The sequence below is a fragment of the Narcine bancroftii genome, chromosome 2, assembly GCF_036971445.1.
Source record: "Narcine bancroftii isolate sNarBan1 chromosome 2, sNarBan1.hap1, whole genome shotgun sequence".
NCBI lineage: Eukaryota > Metazoa > Chordata > Chondrichthyes > Torpediniformes > Narcinidae > Narcine > Narcine bancroftii.
In genome coordinates this window covers 195,974,723-195,999,077 of record NC_091470.1, presented here as the reverse complement: position 1 = coordinate 195,999,077, position 24,355 = coordinate 195,974,723, and the positions used below count along the sequence as shown (strand labels likewise).

Sequence of the window (24,355 nt, the reverse complement as noted above, 5' to 3'; positions counted from 1 at the left end):
GCAGACACGGGGAGAGCATACAAACTCCTTGCAGACGATTGACCTACAAACCTGCGCACGTTCCGAATGGTGGGAGAAAACTGGAGCCCTCCCCCAGGGAAACCCACGCAGACACAGGGAGAATGTGCAAACTCCTTACAGACCTACAAACCCCTCCATACGTTTCAAACAGTGAGAGGAATCCAAAGGCCCCCCCGGGGGATACAGGGAGAATGTACGGACTTAAAGACGTTCCGCCAACCACTTCGCCAACTGGGCCGCTTCTACATATTCCTATTCTAAGGAACATTTGGCCTCTCAGACATTCCAAGCACTGGTTGGATTATCTTTGGGGTCATGTGGTTAAATTTAGTCATTGATAACTCATCAATCCTGGCTCAGCTTACCACCTTGAGTCAAAACGTACTCATCCCAAGTCAGACTGTGCCAGGGCCCCCATTCCTGAGACATAATTCTGCCATTCTAGACAATCTCAAGATTCCCTGGTTCATTGATCCTGAGATTTGGGACCTCGACTGTTCAAACCATGTACAAACTGAGATGCCCAACACCTAACTCATCAATCCTGGGACACACACCACCCACCTCACCAATCAGAATCAAAATTTATTGTCCTGAACTGGTCACAAAATCTGTTGTTTAGTGGCAGTGCCTCAGGCAGCTCTAGGTTTTAAATAAATTGGTGTGAGAGAGTTAGGCAGAGTCTGGGGTCCATTGTCTGTTCAGGAATCCGATGGCAGAGGGGAAGAAGTTGTCCTTGTGCTCGTCTTCAGGATCCTGGACCTCCTTCCTGATGGTAGCAGAGTGTAGAGGACACAGCCTGGGTGGTGGTGGGGTCCTTGAGGATAGAGGCTCATTTCTTGAGACACCGACTCCTGTGGACGTCCTCGATAAACCTGACAATAAACCTGAACTTTGAACCTCGAGTTCACAGGCCCCCTTTGCCTGTGAAGTAGGCAGCTTCATTTGGTTTCTTCCATACATCTCTCTGACCGACTGCATAAAACAAAATTAAAAGTATTTTATGATTTCAGTCCATGCCCTCTCCCTCCCCTGGGCCATGGGCTCCGGGGGTGGGGGGTGGGGGGTGGGGGGGGGGGGGAAGGGGCGTATGAGCCATTGAGAATGGCAGCTCTAGTTGAATATTTCCTGCGTAGACCGTCACGACGTTTGAAAAGCTTATCCCAAGTGATGTACACAGTAAGATGCTGGAGGAACTCAGCCAGTCTCGCAGCATTCCCAGGAGGTGACGATATATTACCAACGTTTCAGGCTCTGAGCCCTTCCCCAGGGATTAAGCAGAGGACAGGAAGTGTCAGAAGAAAGACTGAAGACCAGCCGGGGTAGGGGTCCAGACCAACAAAAGGCGTTCATTGGTTACGATAAGAGGAGAGGTGAGAGAGAGAGAGAGAGAGAGAGAGAGAGAGAGAGAGAGAGAGCGAGATGGGGAGAAGTGATGGGGCAACAAGAAGGGGAGGGGGCGTTTAATAGAAGCCCATGCCACCGCCATCCAGATGAGGTGTTGTTCCCCTAAATTGCAGGTGGTCTCAGAAGATGAGGTGTTGTTCCATCAATTTGCGGGTGGTCTCAGTCTGCCAGTGCGCCAAGACTCTGGGCAGACCTGTCAACGAGGGAACGGGGCGGGTGGTTAAAAGGGGCAGCTGCTGGGAGATCCACGCTACTACGGCGGACAGAGCCGAGGTCTCGGGAGGGACTCTCCCCTATTGTTGGGGTCATCGAGAAATGCTCATGGCCGCTCTTTGTCTTCCTTACAACCGGCAGAAGTTACAATAAATCATGTATGTAGCATTTTAAAGTATTATTACATGGTGATAAAAGAAGCCTTGAACCTTGAAGACTTCCTGCGATGAGCATCACCCATACACTGTCTTTATCCCATTTGGAGTAACTCGTAAGTGTTACAAACCTACTAATACTATTATGAATTTGAAATTGATGTTGTGTCCCTGTGATAAACGTCATCCTGTCGCTCAAGGCACAGTTTTAAAAAGAATCTTGCACACTTATAATATCTTCTGTACGCAGAGAACACAGATATACAGCACAGTACAGGCCACTCAATCCATCATGTTGTGCTAACCCATATATTCCTTTAAAAAAAAACTAAACCCTCCCTACCCCGTAACCCTCTATATTTCTTCCATCCATGTACCTGTCTAAGAGTCTCTGAAATGCCCCTGATGTTCCAGCCTCCACCTTCACCCTGGCGAGGCATTCCAGGCCCTCACAACTCTCTGTGTGTGAAACTTATCCTCCATGGAACACTGTATTGCAGTCATTGCACTGGTTGGCCCGCACCCCCCCCCCCCCCCCCCCTCCACACCACAATTCTGTAACTCCACCCCCTCCAGGGATCACTAATAAAGGCAGATTCACCCAGTCCCTCTTCCTTGGAATCGGGCCAACTGCACGTAAGATATGACTGCATTTATAGTGATTAAAGCCTATTGATCTCGACTGTCTCATTGATAGTGCTACAGACGTCTCCCCTAAACTTCCCTCCCTTGACTTTCTACACGATGCTTGCTGGGAATTAGGCGCTGACTGTCCACCCTATCTAGGCCTCTCATAATCTTGTCGACCTCTAACACGTCTCCTCTCATCCTTCTATGGTCCAAAGTGAAAAATCCCAGTATCTTGCCTCATAAGACTTATTTCCCAAACCAGGCAACATCTTGATTCAGACATGGTTGTAAACAGAAGTTTAGTAAGTGGGTCTTTCAATAAAACATCTCCTGAGGGAATGAATAATATGGAGCCATCTGCTTTTATTCAAGGTCTCACCTCAGCACAAAGCTCTCATTCACCTGCCCTCCGCTCCTGGAGGAATTCCCAATCACTGAGAAAGGAGAAGGAGGAAGATTGTGATTCAGCAGGACAGAAAAAGAATGATACTGGCTTCAGCCAATATCCAAGTCAGACATTCCCAGCATTATTTTTCTGGCTGTGCCTCGTGTGTGCTTTCTGCCTGTCTGTGTTTGGCAACGCTGCCTGGTCGGGTTGTACTTGTGCAGTCGGGTGGCAATCAACTTGACCTGATGACTGTCATGCGCTGCATAACGTCCGTTCGGGCAACGCCCGGCTGCATATATGTCTCTGAACCCACAAGGTTAAAATAGAGTTCAAAATCTCAGAATCAGAATCCATTGTCATGGACAAGTCATGAAATTTGGGGTTTTGAGGCAGCATCATGGCAAACGTTCATATTATAACCATCTTATAATAACAGATAACAGAGCACGAAAAGTGAGGCAGTGCCTGTGGTTCATTGATCATTCAGGAATCGGATGGCAGAGGGGAAGAAGCCGTCCTTGTGCTTGTCTTCAGGCTCCTTGTCCTTTTCCCCGATGGTAGCAGAGTGAAGAGGAAATGGCCTGGGTGGTGGGGGGGTCTTTGAGGACATGATCTAAAATGGTGGTGCTGGCCCGACGGGCCAAATGGCCTACTCCAGCTCCTATTGTCTATTGTCTATTGTCTATTGCCTCGTGTCAGTATCCTTGATGGAGTGGAGTGATGTCGCAGGCCGAGTTCACAACCCTCTGGGGTTTATTCTCGTCCTGAGCATTGATGTCTTCGTTCCAGGCAGTCATGCAACCAGTCAGAATGCAACCGATAGATGTTGATGAGAGTCTTCGGTAATGTACTGAATCTCCTCAGACACCTCACCAAATACAGCCGCTGGCGAGCCTTCTTTGTGATCGCATCCAGGACAGATCCTCGGATGTGTTGCCACCCAAGAATTCTCCTGATCGGAGAACGGGATGTAGCGGCTTCTTACACGCAACACGTATATCTTATGTCCCTTGTATACAAAGTGGATGTGCTGTCAGGTGTATAATGGTACAGTACAGATATAACCCATAATACATCTCTTAATAGTCATAATAAATGCCTATGTAACTATAATATGGTGCTCACACAACATCCAAATCATATAACGTCCTATTGCACAGAACATATTGTGGATGTTAAGTGACACTTGACTGTATTCAATAAAAATAATGTGTAAAACAAAAGCTCTTAAATAAGTCCCTGATTGAGTTTGTCATTGAGGAGTCTGATGGTTGAGAGGTAACCTGGTGGTGCGAGTCTTGTGGCACCTATACCTCTTTCCTGATGGCAATGTTCCCTGTAGATGTTCTTGACAGTGGGTGGGGTTTGCCCGTGATGTCCTGGGCTGTGTCCACTACCTTTTGCAGGGCTTCACGCTTGGGGGTATTGGTGTCCCTGTACCAGACCCCGATGCAGCACACTTTCCACCACACATCTTTAGAAGTTTGCCAAGATTTTCAATGTTAGAAAGACAGCACACCTCTCTCTCAATACTGCAGAGACAGTATAACCCAGTCTACCATACCTGACAACTGTGCTAATCAATGCAAGGGGCTATTTCGCCTGCTTCTCTGTCTGTCTTTCTCCGCAGACACATTAAATACACAGATCTGTTGTATTGGATTTTAATTTAGCTCGCTGGAATTCAGAAGAATAAGAGGGAATCTTATAGAAATGGACAAAATGAAGAAAGGCATAGATAAGTTATGGAGCATGGACTGACCTTTTGGACTGTCCTCATAAAGGCTGGAATTCTGCTGGGAACTCTGCATGACTCGTGGTGCAGCTGGGTAAACAGAGAGAGAGAGAATGGAATGCTCAGAACGGCAGTCGGAGCGGCAGAGACTGACAGGAAAGCTGTGTGAAAGGTGCATGAAGGATTAAGAACCACAATTTGAGAACCGAGGGAAGTCGTCTAAGGAAGTCTTGAGAAAGGGTATATAAGCTTACGGCAACGTAACGTCAGTCATTTCTCTCTCCAAAGTTCAATACGGCATCCTTTTGTTATTCAGGTGGGGGGACTGAATTTGGACATTGAGCTCTGGGATCAAGTTCTGCAGACTCCATTTTTACTTGACCGACTGACCTGGGGTTTTTGGGGGGGATTTTTTCTCTTTGGACACGTGGTCTAGGGTCTTTTTTACATAGCCACTGTTTATAAAGGTATGATATCTGTGTATTCGTTATAGATATAGTGGGGTTAAATGGTTTAAGACACTATATTGTTAATAGTCATTAATAAAATTTAGAGCTATGATTTAAACCTTTTGAATTGTGTCTTCTGTTCTTTGCTGGTTTGAGTTGTAACACCACTGACAGGAGAGACAAGAACTAGGGCACCACTGCTTCAATAGGCAGCGAATTCCACAGGTTCCCCATCCTCTGGGAAAAGCAGTTACTCCTCATCTCCATCCTAAACCTACTGCCCTGGATCTTGAGGCCACGTCCCCTGGTTCTGGTCTCCCCCACCCATGGGAACAACTTACCTACCAATATCTTATCCATGCCTTTCGTGATTCTATACCTCTCCACGAGATCCCCTCTCATTCTACTCCCCTGGATCTTGAGGTTGTCCTATGGCTATGGAGGGGGGAGGAAACCGGACCCCCCAGGGGAAAGCCGCGCAGACATGAAGGAGAATGGAGAAACTCCTTACAGACAGTGCCAGATTCAAACCCGGGCTGCTGGCACTGTAATAGCACCGCGCTAACCTTGTCACCCACATCTTGAAACTATTCTTTTCTTTGGCTTGGCTTCGCGGACGAAGATTTATGGAGGGGGTAAAAGTCCACGTCAGCTACAGGCTCGTTTGTGGCTGACAAGTCCGATGCGGGACAGGCAGACACGGTTGCAGCGGCTGCAGGGTAAAATTGGTTGGTTGGGGTTAGGTGTTGGGTTTTTCCTCCTTTGCCTTTTGTCAGTGAGGTGGGCTCTGCGGTCTTCTTCAAAGGAGGTTGCTGCCCGCCAAACTGTGAGGCGCCAAGATGCACGGTTTGAGGCGATATCAGCCCACTGGCGGTGGTCAATGTGGCAGGCACCAAGAGATTTCTTTAGGCAGTCCTTGTACCTTTTCTTTGGTGCACTTCTGTCACGGTGGCCAGTGGAGAGCTCGCCATATAACACGATCTTGGGAAGGCGATGGTCCTCCATTCTGGATAAAGCTAAACCGAGAGGGAGTGACAAACCTCAGTATTTATTGCTTCAATCCACAGCAATCTGGCTGCTTCTCTGGTACTCTCTGAAGTGGCCTCCCTCGTGGCCCTGTTACAACAAACTGTGTCAAAAACAAGGCAAGCGTTCGAGAAAGCATCCCCCAGAAATATTTCCTTTTAGCAGTCTGGATCAATGTTAACCACGTGGGAAGTACGATGCTCCGAGGCAGAGATATACTCTGGGCAAATGGAGAAATTAATGACGGCTTTAAACACTCCCCAGGCTTTTGGCTCGAAATGAGCTTAGAGGGAAAGAGAAAATGTAAAAGGTGTGGGGAGGAAGAGAGAGACAGAAAGAGAGAGGGAGAGGGAGAAGGAGAAAGACAGAGAAAGTGAGCAGGAGAGAGAAAGAGAGGGAGGGAGAGAGAGGAGAGAGAAAGAATGGAAGGAGAGAGAAAGAAAGAGGGAGAGAAAGAGAGAGACAGAGGGAGAGAGAGGGAGAGAGAGAAAGAAAAAGGAGGGAGGGAGAGAGAGAAAGAGGTAGCAAAAGAGAGGGAGAGTGGGAGAAAGAGAGACAGAGAGAAGCAGAAAAAGAAAGGAGAGATAGAGAGAGATAAAGAGAGAGAGAGGAGGGATCTGAATCATAATTGACACCTCACCAGTGTGTTTTCATTAAACACACACGTTATTCTCTGCCTCTCCCTCTTTCTTTGTTTACATTTCTCTCTTTTATACGGTTATCTTTCTCGTGAGTAGATCTTACAGTCTTACACTATAAATTCTACCTCAACCACAGGGAAAAGAACCTCAGGGTTCATGTACATGCCTGTACTCTGACGAAAAATCTGAACTTTGAGCTTTCTCCGCCTGCTTATCTCATGACAATCCTTGGTGAAAACGAGCGGGAAAAGCCTCAGGGTGGAGAAAAACAATTCAAAAAGTGCTGAATATTTAATTTCCTCCATATATCTACTAAATTCATGTGTATTCATTAACACCATTAGCTGCTTAGCCATTTTAGTTCTAATTGCCAATTTAGGATATTTGTCCAATAATGGGTCTAAACAACAGTTAAAATCACCCCTACCATAATTTTATCGTAAACGTGACTTAGATGAAATAAAAAATCCACCATAAATTGTTCATCATCAGTATTCGGAGCATAAACATACATTAAAGTCCAACATTCAGAAAAAAATGTACAATTAACAATCAAAAGTCTACCAGCCGCTTCAAAAACCGACTCCAATTTAAAAGTTAACTTCTTGTTAATCCCCTTGCTTTAGAATTAAAAGAGGACGCTATAACTTATCCAACCCAATCTCTTTATAATTTTTGATGCTCTTTATTAGTCAAGAAGGCCACATCAACCTTCAATTTTTTAATATAAGCCAATACCCTCTTTCTCTTGATCGTGTTATTTAGTCCATTAACATTAAACCGGGAGAGGTGGGAAGTCGAACAATTTATGTCAAAGAGAAAAGAAGGGGGATTGTTCCTCCACCCTTCCTCTCCAAATTAAAAACACCTTCAATTTCCCTGTTCTGAACTGGGATGAGAGAGTTAATCTATGAGGCTCTTGGCCTGTACTCCTTGGAATTTGAGAGAATCTCACTGAAACATTTCGAATGTTGAAAGGCGTGGACAGAGTAGAGGTAGAAAGGTTGTTTCCCCGCGGAGGGAGAGTCTTGGACAAGAGGGCACAAATTCAGGATCAAAAGGCATCCGCTTAGAAAGGAGGAATTTCTTCAGCCAGAGGGCAGTAGATCTGTGGAATTTGTTGCCGGGGGGGGGGGGGGGTATGGAGGCCAGGTCATTGGGTGTGTTTAAGGCAGAGGTTTTTGATTAGCCAGGGCATCCAAGGTGACGGGGAGAAATCAAAAAGTACGGGAATTGTAGGTCAATTGGGCGACATTGGGCGGCACGGACTCGTGGGCCAGAAGAGCCTGTTACTGTACAGTAATTTTAAATTTAAATTTCAAGGCTGGGCATTGGGACTGAGTGGGACAATGGATCAGGTCATGATTGAATGGTGGTGCAGACTCAATGGGCTGAATAGCCTATTTCTGTTCCTCTGCCTTATGGTCTCATGGAATATTCATCAACCTCTATCATAAACTCTGTCTCACTCTCCACAGATGCTGCCTAACCTGCCAGTCATTACATTACAGGGCGGGCACAGTTGGCGTAGTGGCTAGTGCTGTTACAGGGGCAGCGATGGGGATCAGATTTCGAATCCCACACTGTCTGAAAGGAGCGGTTGCATTCTCCCCGTAATGTGTGCAGATATTCCTCCGATGGCTCCGGTTTCCTCCCACCCTTCAAAACTTACCGGGGGTTGTAAGTCAATCGGGTGTAATTGGGCGGCACGGACTCATGGGCCGGAAGGGCCTTTTATCACACTGTATGGATGTGATGCACGATCAGTTACGCAAAGACTGAGGTCATTGGAACTGAAGGCATTTATTGGCAGGAGATGGACACCATCCCTTAGTGTTGCTGGCACATGCTGAACTGGGGGGGGGGGCAGGCTTGTAGGCCGACAAGCTTTATTGGGGGGGGGAGAAAGGAGAGGAGTCACGAGCCGGCCAGTGAGAACACGGTTAACCATGAAGGGTCATGTCACTTGCATACACCACTGGAGTGGAAACGAGGAAGGATATCTTCTCTGGGATGGTGGCGAGAAGCTGAGTTGAAATTATTCAAGGCTGAACTGCAGGAGATTCAAGTGTTAATGAAACTGGCAGGAAATTGGAGCTGGGAAGAGATATCACATCAGCTCTGACCTTACTGATTGTTGGAGAAGGCTCAGGCAGGGGGAAGGAAGAGAAATTCTGTGCTGTTCACTGGCAAATCAGTCAGATTATATCCGTGGCATAACCCTATGCTTGGCTTCATTAATTGGTTGCCTGGTTTCCTTGATCACTGCAGCTCTGCAAATATTTTTAATTAAGCTTGTTCTGTACAGTAATGACACTTGGAGGAAGAGGCAGCTTTTAACAAGGATAAGAAAGGATAAGAGAAAGACTTATAATTACAGTGCATCTTATCTCATCTCTCAAAATGTCCAAGAATTATTCAGAATAAAACAAATTACTTTTGCAAATAACAGGAACACAAAATATATTTTTTGAATTAAAATTTATTGAACAAGTGTCAGGAAATTCATTGTACAAAACTTGCCATAAATTACATTTTAATTCTTCTTTAAAAAATTCAGACATACAGCACGTTACAAGCCCTTTCAGGCCACGTGTCCTTGCCGCCCCATTTACACCCAGTTAACCCAATTGAATGGTGGGAGGTCGGTCAACTAACAACCCCCCCCCCCCCACCGCAACCCCCCCGAAACTGGAGTACCCGGAGGAAACCCACGTGGACATGGGGAGGACATGCAAACTCTCCTTACAGGCGGTGCCGGATTCGAACCCTAGGGCCGCTGGCACTGTAACAGTGTGGCACTGTAACAGCGCGGCGCTGACTGCTACGCCATCTGTGTGAAAATTCATTAATTAATGCAAACGAAAGGTGAAAAGTGAGGCTGTGGTTCGTTGTCCGTTCAGGAATCTGAGGGCGGAGGGAAGGAGCTGTTCTTGTGCTGCTGGGAGCTTGTCTTCAGGCTCCTGGACCTCTTCCCCAAGGGTAGCAGAGTGAAGAGGGCACGGCCTGGGTGGTGGGTGGGGGAGTGGGTCCTTGAGGATAGAGGCTGCTTTCTTGTAGAAGTCCTTAATGGAATGAAAACTAATGATCAATTCTTTTGTCTATTGTAGAAGTCCTTAATGGAATGAAAACTAATGATCAATTCTTTTGTCTATTGTAGAAGTCCTTAATGGAATGAAAACTAATGATCATGAAGGCACAGGCTGAGTTCACACCCTCCAAAGTCTCTTCGTGTCCTGCGCATTGGCACCTCCATACCAGATAATGATGCAACCAGCCAAAATGCTCTCCACGGTGCACCTGTAGTAATTGGCTGGAGTCTAATTATGAGAGGGGATGTTATTTCTTAAATTTTTTTTATTTTTCACAGTATGAACCATATTGACCAAAATATACATAAACATTTCCCTCTTGAATATACATAGTGTCATTTTGAGAGGGGGATCTTATTGAAGCATTTTGAATGTTGAAAGGTGTGGACAGAGTACAGAGGTCGACAGCATCGAGTCCACGCTGCTGAAGATCCAGCTGCGCTGGGTGGGTCACGTCTCCAGAATGGAGGACCATCGCCTTCCCAAGATCGTGTTATATGGCGAGCTCTCCACTGGCCACTGTGACAGAGGTGCACCAAAGAAAAGGTACAAGGACTGCCTAAAGAAATCTCTTGGTGCCTGCCACATTGACCACTGCCAGTGGGCTGACATCGCCTCAAACTGTGCATCTTGGCGCCTCACAGTTTGGCGGGCAGCAACCTCCTTTGAAGAAGACCGCAGAGCCCACCTCACTGACAAAAGGCAAAGGAGGAAAAACCCAACACCCAACCCCAAGCAACCAATTTTCCCCTGCAACCGCTGCAACCGTGTCTGCCTGTCCCGCATCGGACTTGTCAGCCACAAACGAGCCTGCAGCTGACGTGGATATTTACCCCCTCCATAAATCTTCGTCCGCGAAGCCAAGCCAAAGAAGAAAGGTTGTTTCCCCATGGTGGGAGAGTCTAGGACAAGAGGGAATCTGTTTAGAACAGAGAAATGGAGGAATTTCTTCAGCCAGAGGGTGGTGAATCTGTGGAATATGTTGTCATGGGAGGATGTGGAGGCCGGGTCGTTGGATGGGTTGAAGGCATAAGTTCTTGATTAGCCAGAGTGTCAAAGGTTGTGGGGAGAAGGCCGGGCAGATGGTCAGATTGAAGAAGACAGGTCTACAAAAGAGAGAAATATAAACAAGGAGGCACCAGAAACAAAATACAGAACATAAATATTCAATAATCAATAAAGTGCATAAGTAAGAGTCCCTGACTGAGTTTGCTGTTGAGGAGGCTGATGGTGGAGGGGCAGCAGCTGTTCCTGAACCTGGTGGGTGCGAGTTTTGTGGCATCGCTATCTCTTTCCTGATGGTAGCAGCGAGAACAGAGTGTCTGCTGGGTGGGGTGGATCCTTGATGATTGCTGCTGCTCTCCCGATGGCAGCATTCCCTGTAGATGGTCTTGACGATGGGGACGGTTTTTATTCTGTGATGTCCTGAGTTGTGTCCACTACCTTTTGCAGGGCTTTACACTCGGGGGGGAGGGGGTGGGGGTATTGGTGTCCCCGTACCAGACCAGGACGCAGCACACTTTCCACTATATATCTGTAGAAATTTGCCAGTGTTTCCCGATGTTTCCCGATGAACCTCCACAAACTCCTGAGGAAGTAGAGGCACTGACCTGGTTTCTTCACGATAACATTCGTGTTGGGTTTTTGGGGTGAACCACTGTTACGCCATGATTGGCTGCTGCCGGTTGGACTCGACTCCCGAGACCGATCCTACTCATAGCCCCTTCCACTCTGCTTCGATCAGTCAGTGAGGATGGTGACTGCTCCAATTTATCGTTAATAAAAGCCTGATAGTTCCACAACTCCAGTCTGTTGTGATTATTGATGGTGCATCAAGTTCACATTGCCTTTAAGTTCCCGCCTTAAAGCTAAATGCACAGCAAAATGGAAAGTTAAAAACTTCCTACAAAACAATTCCACGCAGCCGTTCCTCTGTAATTAAATGTCAGGATCTGCCGGCTGGGCGGTTGTTGGGACGTACTCGAGGCATTCACACTAAATACAGATTTGACCAGAATAAAGTTTCAACATCCACTCTATTTTGGCATATTTTTCCAAGTTTTGATTTGTAACATAGAATTTCCAACATGACATTGAAACTGATATTTAAAGAGGATAGACGGACCTTCTTGTCCATGCATGAATGATAGATGAATTCAGGGCAAAAATATGTAAAAAAAAATGTCAGGGTCCAGGGAAAGTGTTTGGCTTCTGGTAAAGTTGGGCATAGGAAATCAAAGTTCAGATTTGTTGTCAGAGTTCACGCAACCCTGAGATTCTTTTTCCTGTGGGCCAGGCAGAATTACCACTTATTGGACGTGCAAAAAAAAAACTGTACACAGTGTACACGTGTAAACAAATAAAGAACTGGAAACAGATAATGCATGTAAACAAACTGACTCTGCAATACAAAGAAAACAAAAATCTATAAAGTATAAATGCCAGAGTCTTTAAATGAGCCCCTGATTGGGTTTGTCATTCAGGAGTCTGATGGTGGAGGGGGAGCCATTGTTCCTGAACCTGATGGTGTGGGTCTTGTGGCATTGAGACCTCTTTCCTGATGGCAGCAGCGAGAACACAGCCTGTGCTGGGTGGGGTAGGTCCTCGATGATCGCTGCTGCTCTCCGATGGCAGCGTTCCCAGTAGATGCTCTCAACGTTGGAGGAGGGCTTTTGCCCATGATGTCTTGGGCTGCGACCACTACCTTTTACAGGGCATAATGCTTGGGAGTACTGGTGTCCCCGTACCAGACAGTGACTCAGCCGGTTAGTGCATTTTCCACCACAGGTTTGTGGTGACACACAGAACCTCTGCAAATTCCTGGGCCTGTGAAATATGAGAGGAATGAAAAGAAGCGGGAAATGGTTTTGTCCCTCCCTGCCAGAAGGACAACCATTGCAATGCTCGAGATAGCTAACGAAAGGGAACAAGGTGCCTCCTGCAAATAGGAGAGACCTGAGAGCCCAAAGATGCTGGAATCTGTGGCAAAATAAAGGCTGGAGGAACTCACTAGGTTGAGTGGCGTGAATGGGTGGGGGGGGGGGTGAGGGGGAAAGAGCCAGTTATTTTCTCCCACTGATGTTGCTTAACCTGCTGAGGTTATACAATCATAACCAATGTTCCCTCTCATTTTTAGTAGTCCATGTGTGCAAAAGTCTCAAGTTGTGCAATTTTTTTCCCTGTGACAACAGTATATGCCAACTGAATGCTTGTGCAAATGTAAACAACATTGTTTCTAGATAATCTGGGCACAGCCTCTGTCTCATAGCTAATAAAACTGTACAGGCATGTTTTAATATCGTACAAGAATGATTGCATTCTACGAAGTAAACTATTTAGTTAAGATTTTATTCTATTCTTTAAATTCTTTGTTCAGTTTGGTGACTAACTTTTTGTGCACACATTCATTTCCTAGTTGCAAAACAGGTCTGCGCACGTGCACACGCCCACAGCTTAGAAGGAACAGTGATCACAAGACATAGGGGCAGTAGTAGGCCCATCGGCCTGTCGAGTCTGGCCCGCCAATCAAGAGCTGATCCGTCCTCCCACTCAGCCCTGCTCCCCAGCTTTCTCCCCGTAACCGTTGATGCTCTGCCTAACCAAACACCCATCGATCTCTGCCTTAAATGCACCCAACAACCTGGCTTACACAGCTGCCCGTGGCAACAAGTTACACAGACTTGCGACCATCTGGCTAAAGAAATTTCTGCGCGTCTCTGTTTTAAATTGACGCCCTTTTATCCTGAAGTGTGCCCTCTTGTCCTAGACTCCCTGACCATGGGGAAACATCCTTGATGAAGGGCTGGAGCTTGAAACATTGGTGATGTATCTTTATCTTTGCTATATAAAGTGCACTATTTGACTTGCTGAGTTTCTCCAGCATTGTGTTTCTAGAAGAAGCCTACGGATGCTGGAACAAACAAAATGGTGTAAAATTGGAGCAATAGACAAAAGAACTCAGCGAGCCAGGCCACATCCACAGTGAGATTCCTTTCAACAGGAACTGCAAGGTCCAGGCAGAACGGTCGAACAAAAGGGTGAGGAGCACTGGTGTCACTAGGGGGGTGCGGACCACACCAGGTGACACCATCAGAGGGGGTGACCCCAAAATAACATTCTGTAAAATTTTTGTGCAGTGTTTCAGTGGAAATTTATTATTTTTTTATAAAAAATATCCCTGTCATTCATTATAACAATAAAAGCATTTTTCGTCAGCCCCTCTGACATCTATCACTATACAAACCTAAAACTTGATGCTCATTTACCTTTTGAACCTTCTAACGTGCTCCGGTCAGTGCTGTCATTATTACCCAATGACAACAATGCTTCGAATCCCGTGGTCCCGTCTGCATGCGCCCATCAGCAAGCGCTGTTGATTTTGTTGCTGCCGGTGTTTTTACAATCATTGCTTTTGTCAAATTTTCTGGGGTTTCAGCTACAATATTGTGGTCGTTAGTGTTTGAAAACTGAGTTTGAATAGGTTGTGGAGAATTAAGTCGCGTGATATTGTAGTTTAAAGGTGTAATTTTAATTTTGCTGGTTGTCTTTGGTGACATGCCAATCTACGGGTGGCCTTTGTTTGAAAATGCATGAGGCCAAATTACAGGGGCCTTCTTACAGGCTGTAAAATGTTATTCTTGTCTCTCACACCTTTTGTGAACAGAACATCTCTTCACAGGAGTTTATGCATTCATTCATTTCCCCTTACATCACTGTTGCCAAGGTAATGTGCAAGATGCATCAGAAAGAGTGAGAAATTGTAAACCCACCCATTTCACAACCACCGTCTGCTGGATTGCAAAACCAACTTTAATATGAGTTTCAGAGATCACTGCCAAGATGTTGGCTACCATCAGGCATAGGAGCAGAAATAGGCCATTCAGCCCATCGAATCATGAGCTGATCCATTCTCCCACTCAGCCCCACTGCCCCATAACCTTCAATGCCCTGGTTAATCAAGAACTCATCAATCTCCACACCAACCCGTGGCAACAAATTCCACAGATTCAGGCGGCTGAAGAAATTCCTCCCCGTCTCTGTTCTGAGTGGACACCCTTCAATCCTGAAGTTGTGCCCTCTTGTCCTAGACTCTCCCACCATGGGGAAACACCCTTTCTACGCCTACTCTGTCCATGTCTTTCAACATTCAAAATGCTTCAATGAGATTCTCCCCTCATTCTCCTAAATTTCAACGAGCTCAGGCCAAAAGCCATCAAACCCTTTCATTCCCGGAATCATCCTTGTGAACCCCCTTTGGACCTTCTCCAACGTCAGCACATCCTTTCTTGAATGAGGAGCCTAAAACTGCTCCGAGTGAGGTCTCACCTTGTAAAGCCTCAACATCACATCCCTGCTCTATATTCTATTCCTTTTGAAATGGAGGCCAGCATCACATTTCCACCAAATTATTCTGATGAATGGGGTACTCAAGAAAAACAGAATCAGAAATCCTTCAACCACAGAGTTCTGGATCCAAAAGTTCTGTGCTGGGCAGTTACTACGAGGGTGTAATATTACAAAGTTATTCTTAATTGTTAATGAGCTTGCATTTCATATTTAGTTGATCCTGACTGCCGCCACTTCTCTTTAGGAATTTAGAATGTTATTTATAAATTCTAACTGTATCCATACAATTAAGTTGATTAAAGTTTGGAAAACAACCACCAAGTTTTCATTCTCACAACAGAGCGTTTGCAGACTCTGGGAGCAGTGGACAAGCGAAAACCAGGGAGAACACCCCCTCCCCCTTACTTTGAGAAAGAGAACCAGAGGAGATGAGGACCATGGTGGCGGACCAACGAGGGGCTCAGCGGCTGAGGGGCCCGCATGGGCTGCTGGCTGCTTGCAGTCGGGGACCCACACGGAAATGCCATTTGGTTGTGGGGGAGGGGGGAAAGGTCTCATGGGAACTAGGGCCCATGAGAGGGCGCTGAGGGCAAGAAGGGGGATCCCCAAGGGCCTGGTTGGAGTGGGGGGGGGGGTGGGTGGGTGGGCACTGGAGGCTTCCTGATCAGTGTTGGAGGTTCGTATCTGGAACTCGGGTGGATCGGACAGGGGTCTGGGGGCTATGGGAGGCGAATCCACGGACACTCTGCATCTCCGAACGGACTCTCTCTCCCATTGTTACAGGCCGCCGGGGAATGCTCACGGCAACTCATTTTTTGCCTTGGGGCGGGCAAATATTGAAGTATATTACATTTTAAAGTATTATTACATGACAATGAAAAAAACCTTTGAAATTTCCCACCATCTAAACTTGGAAATATTTCATTGTTCCTTTATTGTCATTGAATCTGACTCCTGACACCCTAACAACAGCATTTCAGGGAGGACCTTCACAAGAACTGCCTGACAAGTGAGGCATTCCATCACCACCTTCTCATCAGTAACTCAAGGACCTGAAAGTAGATTTTAAAAAATGATCAGTGATGAACTTCAAAGGCGATCCTCAATTTTGGTATTACCTTTAAGTTGTAATATGGGCATTTGAACAGTCATATCAGTTTTGAGATTTACCGTCAGAGTATACGCACAACATGAAGTGGAACCCGACAGGCTGCAAGAAAAACTCAGAAAAGGCAGGATATCCCAGAAAGTCTCTGAATTCAAACAATTTGGGGAGGAATCCAGACCAACAGAAGGTGTTGACGAGGGACTGGGTCAAATTTATCATGTCTGTGTGAATGGAGAGATGACAGGTGAATAAGTGGGGGAGGGGAGATGGAGGTTTAACAAAAGCCAGAGAAGTCGATGTTAATCCCATCCAGTTGGAGGGAAAGCCACGTATATGACATCACATACAACACTGAGATTCTTTTCTCGGCAGGCAAGGGAGAATTACTACTTACCGGTAGTGCGAAAAATAACTGGACTTCAAGTACAAATCCCGTGCAGCCTGAGTGATCTCTTCCAGTAAAGGAACGTATGGAATGCATTGATTGGTGGAGTTCCACAGGGATCTGTTCTGGAACCCCTGCTCTTTTGTGATTTTTATGTGTCCTAGACAAAGAAATAGAGGGATGGGTCGATTTGTTTGCTGATGACTCAAAGGTCGGAGGAGCTGTGGATGGTGCAGAAGGTTGTCGAAGGTTTCAACAGGATATAGGTGGTGTAGGAGTTTAGAAACAGTTACTTTTTGATGATTGTCAGAGTTTAGAAACAGTTACTTTTTGATTATTGTAGGAGTTTAGAAACAGTTATAGAAGGTAGAAAAAGCAAGGAAATAGCTAAAATGTTCTTTGTGTAAAATGGCCATGAAAAAGTAGACAAGATAACAGAGGAATTTAAGGAGATAAAGAAATATGCACGTACACACAAAGGGCTTGTTTAATAGGGGGTGGGGAAAGGAGGTGTGAGTACGGGATAGGAGAATGTCGGAGTCAGTCAAGAGTCAGGTGAATAGGGAAAAGTGCCAAACCAATCCAAGAAGGATAAATGTAAGAAAAATGTAAGGGGAGGTTAATTGAAAAATGTATAAAAACAAAGAAGCTTCCCGCCCTCAGTGTACTTTCCCAAGGTAGGGGGAGAGTACCCAACCTTTCAATGCTGTAAATGTAAATAAATGTTCTTTGTTCTCAACTTTTGTCTCGAGCATATTTTGTGAACGTGAAGGCACTTCTCACAGTGGGATGGAGAGTTGGGCGAGGAGTGGCAGATGGAGTTCAATCCGGATAAGTGTGAAGTGATGTACTTTGGAAGATCAAAAATGAAGGCAAGATGCATTGTTAATTGCAGGATTCTTAGCAGTGTGGAAGAACAGAAGGGTCTTGGGGGTCCATGGAGTGAAACACTGATGCTATGATTATAGTAAAAACACAGAAATACTGGAGGAACTCAGGTGGTCTTGCAACCTCCTTAGGAGGTAAAGATTTATAACCACCATTTTGAGCCCTTCTTCAAGGTATGTTGGTACCTTGGGGTCCAATTTCATAGATTTCTCAAGGGTGCTATGCAGGTTGAATGGGTAGTTAAGAAGGCCTATGGTATGTGTGCCTTCATTAGCCGTGGGATTGAGTTCAAGAGTTGTGAGGTAATGTTGCAGCTCTATAAAACTCTGGTTAGACCACACTTGGAGTCAGTTCTGGTCACCTCATTACAGGAAGGATGTGGAAGCTATGGAGAGGAACAGAGGGGATTTATCAGGATGTTGCCTGGATTGGAGAAGGTGTTGTTTGGGGCAAGGTTAATAGAACTGGGATTAACTTAATGGAAGTCTGTAATATCATGACAGGCATCGATAAAGAAGACAATCAGCACCTTTTTTCCCGTAGGGTGGCAATAGCAAACACCAGAGGACATCAGTACAAAGTGGAGGGAGGGAAGTTAGGGGAGACGTCAGGAGCATTGCCGGGATGGTGGTGGAGGCTGGAACATATGGTGCATTTAAAAGACTCAGGCGCATGGTGCAAGAAAAATAGAAGGTTCTGGGTTGAGTTGGGGAAGGATTAGTTTGTTGACAAGGTTTTGGACATCGACACATCGTGCACCGAAAGGCCAGTATCATGCCGGAATGTTCTATGTTCTGAAGGAGGAGAAGCTAAATAGCTTTTAAAAAATGACAGAAAATAACATATTTAGTTTTCATTTTAGGATAAAGTCCCATCCCTCCATCATAGGCCGCTGTTGCCAGGGCAACCTTTCCCGCTGAACGGCAGCACGCGCCGAGAGCCGCCGGTCAGAAGGACCGAAGGCATCCGGAAAAGACCGAAGGACGAGCTCGGTGCGAGGGGGAGAAGGGCCGAGGGCCCCTCGGCGGCGCCCGGCCGGGAGATCGCATGCGCGCTGCATCCTTTGAACCGAGCCGACACGGCCGAAGTCTTCCGGAAAGTGCCGAACGCGACCTTGAAGCCGAGGTGAGCGGGAGGCGTGGTGGGAGCATGCGCGGCGCACGATGGCTGAGTGACAGCAGTGGCGGAGGCGGCGGGAGAGAGAGAGAGAGAGAGAGAGTGTGTGTGCGCGGTGGGAGAGAGAGAGAGAGAGAGAGGCGGTGGACGAAGCAAGTTTTCGGGACAGCGTCGGGGGTAGAGGGTCGCGATCGGAGTTGGTACACCGCCGGTATGGTAAGAGCACTTAAGCCTCGAGGGATTGGGCGAGGAATAAAAAGAAACAGTGTGGGAGAACAGCCGCCTCTTTCCGGCTTCTGCTCACCTGCGGCCAGGTGAGGGCGCGTGACGTCACCAGGTGGCCCACTCTCTGCAGCCAGTGCATTGACTGGGCTCCTGCCTTCCTATTAATTACTGCTTTGGCCCCGTCTTTTGGAATTTGGGCTTCAAAAGCAAAAAGTAAGCAAGTGGAAGATGCCAATTTTAAGATGGGAGCAGCTTTTTAACCCTTTGAATCACATCTTTGGTTTAATTTGAGGAGCAGAGGGTCAAGTTTATTCCCCCCCCCCCCCGCCATCCATTTAAAATCCCCATCCCGTTCCCTTGCTGTCTGTGGACGCGTGCACTGACCGCCCGCGAATTGGAGGAACAACACCTCATCTTCCAAATGGGTGCCCTCCCCCCCACTTCACTTCTTCCCCTGTCGCCTTCCCTAGCCCTGTCTCTATCTTTCTTTTCAAATTTCAGGTTTATTGTCAGAGTACATACATACATGACATCACATAAAACCCTGATGTTCTTTTTCCTGTGAGTAAGGCAGAATTACCACTTATTGGTAGTGCAAAAAAACCTCTACACATGTAAACAAATGCAAACAACTAACTGCAATATGAAGAGGAATAAAACAACAAAGTGCAAAAGTCAGAGTCCCTGATTGTGTTTGTTGTTAAGGAGTCAGATGGTGGAGGGGATTAGCTGTTCCTGAACCTGGGGGCGTGAGTCTCGTGGCCCCGAGACCTCTTTCCTGATGGCAGCAGTGAGAACAGAGCATTTGCTGGGTGGTGTGGATCCTTGATGATTGCTACTGCTCTCTGATGGCAGGGCTCCCAGTAGATCTTTTTGATGGTGGGGAAGGTTTTGCCTGTGATGTCCTGGGCTGTGTCCACTACCTTTTTCAGGGCTTTACACTCATCTTCCACCTGGTTACCCTCCAACCAGATGGCATTAATATCAACTTTCTGGCTTTGTTAAAACCCCCCCCCCCCCATCTTCTTTCCCCGCCACCTTCCCCTAGCTTTGTCGTTCTCCTTTTTCCCTGTCTCGTTTCGCACAGACAAAATCAATTCTCACCCCTCTCCTTCTTATATCCAATTAACTTCTGTTCGTCTGGAAGAGCTGCCCCAGACAGCTCTGTCTCTATTCTGATATTTCCTTAATTTAACTCATTGTGCTTATCCTTGAAGAAGGGCTCAGGTCCGAAACGTCAGTAATAGATCTTTGTCTCCCATGGAAGCTGAAAGACTGGCTGAGTTCCTCCAGCATTTTGGTGTGTGTTTACTATAACCACAGCGTCTGCAGACTTTCATGTTTCATTAAGTCAAGTCTATTGTCATCCAGATGCACAAGTACAATCTGATAAAACGGCATTCTCCGTTCCTTGTTGCAAGACACACACTAGACCTAACACATGTTAGAGAAACAAAAGTAAAACACAAAAGTCTGTACACACTGTGGTTGAAGTAAAAACACAATGTTGGAGAAACTCAGCACGTCAAAGAGTGTCATCTGTGTAGCAAAGATAAAGGTACATCAGTGTTTCAGGCTTGAGCCCTTCATCAAAGGACAGAGAAATAATACATATGCAGGACAAATATTTCCTGTTCTAAAAAAAAATTGTTTAATAAGGTTAGAGTCTTGGATGGTTAGTGTTAGCAGTTCCTTTGGTCGTTCAGCATTCTCACTGCTCGGAGGAAGAAGCTGTTCCTCAGCGTGGTGGTGCTGGCTCTGATCCTCCTGGATCTCTTCCCCTTCGGGAGCAGTTGAAAGATGCTGCTTGCGGGGTGGAAATGGACCTCGATGATTTTGCGATCCCGGTAGATCATGTTGATGTGGGGGAGGGAGACCCAAGTAATCCTCTCTGCCACTCTTCAAGTCCTCCGATCCATTTCTCTGCACCAACCGTGCCCCACACTGTGATGCAGCCGACCAGGATGCTCCTTATAGAGCTCCGCAGAAGGTTGACGTGATGGTGGCCGGTAGCCTTGCCCGCCCCAGCCTTCTCAGGAAGTGCACTCATTGTTGAGCCTTCCTGACAAGTGAGGAGATGTTGAGTGTCCACAATAGCTCACTAATTAAGTGAACTCTGAGGATCCTGGTGCGGTGCTCTCCACTAGAGTTGTTTATGTGTAATAAAAAACACAAAACGCTGGAGAAGCTCAGCAGGTCAAACAGTGTCCTTTATGTAGCAAAGGGAGAAGTACTTAACCAACGTTTCGGGCTTGAGCCTTTCATCAAAGTATGAGAGAATGCCAGCAGGCATCCAAACAAAAGGGAGAAGGATGACAAAGGCAGGAGATGATAGGTGGATAAAGGGAGAGAGGGGACAGCAGCATTGAGGGGTAGGAGAGATAGCTGAGTGGGTAAGGGGGAAGGGAGAGGAGAACTGGAAAGACAGTAAAGTGGGAGGGGAAAGAAAATGCGAGGAAGTTTAACGGAAAGCAATGTTCACGCCATTTGGTTGGAGAGTGCCCAGACGGAAGATGAGGTGCTGTTCCTCCAATTTGTGGGTGGTAAAAGGATGGTGCAAAAGGCCATGGATAGACGTGATTCTGGGAGTGTGAGACTCAGAATTGAAATGGTTGGTTACTGGGAGGTTGCTGTGGTTGTAGACGGAGAGGAGTTGCTCAGTGAAGCAATCTCCCAATCTCCGACCGGTCTCTCCGATGTAAAGAACACCTCTGTGTAGCGATAGAGTAAATACAAGCAGTTTTTTTCTCCCCACTGAGGTTAGGTGAGATTAAAAACTGGAGGTTAGGGGTGAAAGGGGAAAAGTTTAAAGAGAACATTAGGGGGAACTTCATGTCGAGAATGTGAAATGAGCAGCCAACTGCAGTGGTGAACGCCAGCTCAATTTTGACATTTGAGAAAAATTTGGGCAGGTTCATGAATGGGAGGGGTATGGAGGTGCATGGTCTTCTTGTGAGCCAAGGTTAACAGCGCTACTGTTTTTCTCTTTGGAGCAAAGAAAGACAGAGGTGTATAAGGTCATGAGAGCCAGAATAGAGTGGACAGCCAGCACTTTTTTCCCAAGGTAGGAGTAGTAAACACCAGAGATTTTCTGTATAAAGTGAAGAAAAGGAAAGTTTAGGGGAGGTGTCAGGGGTGAGGTTTTTTTTACATATGGAGTTATGGGCATCTGGAATGCCTTAGCCAAGGGTGGTGGTGTAGGCTGGAATATTAGGGACATTTAGACAGGCACATGGAATGTAAGGAAAATAGAGATTTATGGGTGTGAGGTAGGGAAGATTTAGATTACTGAGTAAGTTTATTTAGGTCAGCACAACTTCATAGGCCAAGGCCCTGTACTGTGCTGGAATGTACAATGTGCTAACAGAGAAGAAACTAAATAGTGAGAAAGGAAAGAAAACAGTGGAACTAGACAGAACAGACCAGAAGGGCATGTTCACATGCTGCAGTGTTCTATGGGCTGGGTTTTTGTATCTGAGCTCTGAATACTCCTTGAGATGGTGCTGTCGTTCTGACCTCCTGACCCGGTCATGTAATGTCTTTCAAGTCAGGACAATGGGTGATTGGCGAGATAGATCTGTGAAAGATAGTGTTCCTGTGCATCTGCTGTCTGGAAGGTAGTGTCTGAATAACTTATGTGGGTAAAGCAGTGCTTTTTCTGATAGTATGTATTGCAGATACTGAATTTTTTAAACTAAAATCTCCCTTGCACTGAAGCCTCCTGTATTTCTGAGAGATTAATTCCTTGCCAGTTATAAATTCTCCAATCTCTAAGGGACCTACAGCTTCCCTTGTTATTTTCCTTTTTACATAATTAGTAGCTTTGCCGTCTGTGCTTGCAGTTCCCACTAATTTGTTCTGATACTCTGTTTTCTCTCCTTAGCAATTTTTATTCCCACCCTGAGACTTATCACCCTCCATCAGCTGTCTCCAACTTCACCCCCCTCCAGGCTTATCTTGATTCATCTTCGCTCTGTCCACTGCAACAGCAAGGACCTCCCAGTGGCCAGCCATTTCAATTCCATACCCCATTCCCACACCAACAATTCTTATCCATGGACTGGTGCACTGCCAAATCAAGGCCACCTGCAAATTGGAGGGACAACACCTTATATTGAGTCTCAGCCGTCTCCAACCTGACGACATCAATATTGACCTACAATTTCTCATTTCCCTCATCCCTCTGTCTCTTTTCCTGCAGCTCTTTCAGAATCAGAATTTATTGTCATGAACAAGTCACAAAGTTCAGTGTTTGGCGGCAGAGTAATATTCTGAACCATCTTACAACACTAATATATGAAAAATAATAGAACACGAAAAGGAAGACAGTGTCTTTGGTTCATTGATCATTCAGGAATCTGGTGGCAGCAGGGGAAAAGCTGCCCTTGTTATACTGAGTGCTTGTCTTTAGGTTCCTGTACCTCCTTCCCGATGGTAGCAGAGTGGAGAGGGCACGGCCTGGGTGGTGGAGGTCTTTGAGGACAGAGGCTGCTTTTTTAAAATACCATCTCATGTCGATGTCCTTGACGGAGTGAAGCCTGGTGCCCGTGAAGTCGCAGGCCGAGTTAACAACCTTCTGGTGTTTATTCTTGTCCTGGGAGATAGCGCCTCTGTACCTGGCAGTGATGCAACCAGCCAGAATACTCTCCGTGGTACGCCTGTAGAAGTTTTCAAGAATCTTCGGTAACATACCAAATCTTCTCATACACCTCACAAAGTATAGGTACTGGTGGGGCTTTGTGATTGCATCAACATGGAGGCTCCAGGACTGATTCTCGGAGATGTTGACACCCAGGAATTTGAAGTTCTTGACACTCTCCACTACCTCCTGAAGTACTTACCTTTCCATTCAGAGCTACCCTTCTGAGCCCTCTGACCTCTTCCCCATCACTGCTCACCTTCTTTGACTTCTAGCATCCCACCTGCATCTAACTATGACCACTTACATCTTCACACAGAGACTCCTAAAAGGATTCTATTCCCTTCTCACAGTTTCTCTATCTCCATCACTTCTGTTCCCAAGATGAGGTCTTCCAGTCCAGATCTGAAATGTCCACCTTCTTCCACAAACATGGCTTCCCCTCCACCACCATCAACTCTGCCCTCACCCGCATCTTCTCCATTTCCCGATCATCAGCCCTGGTCCCAAAAACAGTTTAATTTCGTTGTATATATACAGTCAGATGATATTGAATTTGATCTGCACAATTGGCGAAGCAGTTGCACAACACTTTTACAATGATAGGGACCCAGGTTTGAATTCGGCGCTCTCTGTGTGGATTTTGTACTTTCTCCCTGTGTCTGCTTGGATTTCCTTTGGGCATCCCAGTTTCCTCCCACCCTTCAAAAATGTACTGGGGTAAAATTGGTGTATTTTGGCGGCACGGGCTAGTGGGCTGGAAGGGCCCGTTACTGTACTCCAGTGGTTCTCAACCTTTTTCTTTCCACTCACATACCATTTTAAGTATTCCCTATGCCATAAGTGCTCTGTGATTAGTAAGGGATTGCTTAAGATGGTATGTGAGTGGGA

The 24,355-nt window shown here is 46.3% G+C and overlaps 2 protein-coding genes across 3 annotated transcripts in view; one reads left to right on the top strand and one right to left on the bottom strand.

Annotated features, from left to right (window-relative positions):
- Nucleotides 1–618: 618 nt before the first annotated feature.
- LOC138754909 (uncharacterized) lies at nucleotides 619–18,604 on the bottom strand. The gene is made up of 3 exons (XM_069919903.1): nucleotides 18,393–18,604; nucleotides 16,606–16,756; nucleotides 619–996 (listed from the first exon to the last, which is right to left on the bottom strand). Exons 1-3 carry the CDS (start codon nucleotides 18,542–18,544, stop codon nucleotides 694–696), a joined length of 606 nt encoding a protein of 201 aa, XP_069776004.1. The 5' UTR covers nucleotides 18,545–18,604; the 3' UTR covers nucleotides 619–693.
- Nucleotides 18,585–24,355, top strand: part of LOC138754910 (AP-1 complex subunit sigma-1A) — a 58,463-nt gene continuing 52,692 nt past the window's right edge. The window contains exon 1 of one of the 2 annotated variants that reach the window (XM_069919905.1): nucleotides 18,585–18,609. Coding sequence is in view for 1 of the 2 variants with exons in the window: in XM_069919906.1 (XP_069776007.1) it covers nucleotides 18,814–18,816 (3 nt within the window). In the remaining variant the exon portion in view is untranslated. Of the gene's footprint in view, nucleotides 18,610–18,646; nucleotides 18,817–24,355 lie in introns of those variants that run through there. The other variant, XM_069919906.1, reaches the window with a different exon arrangement.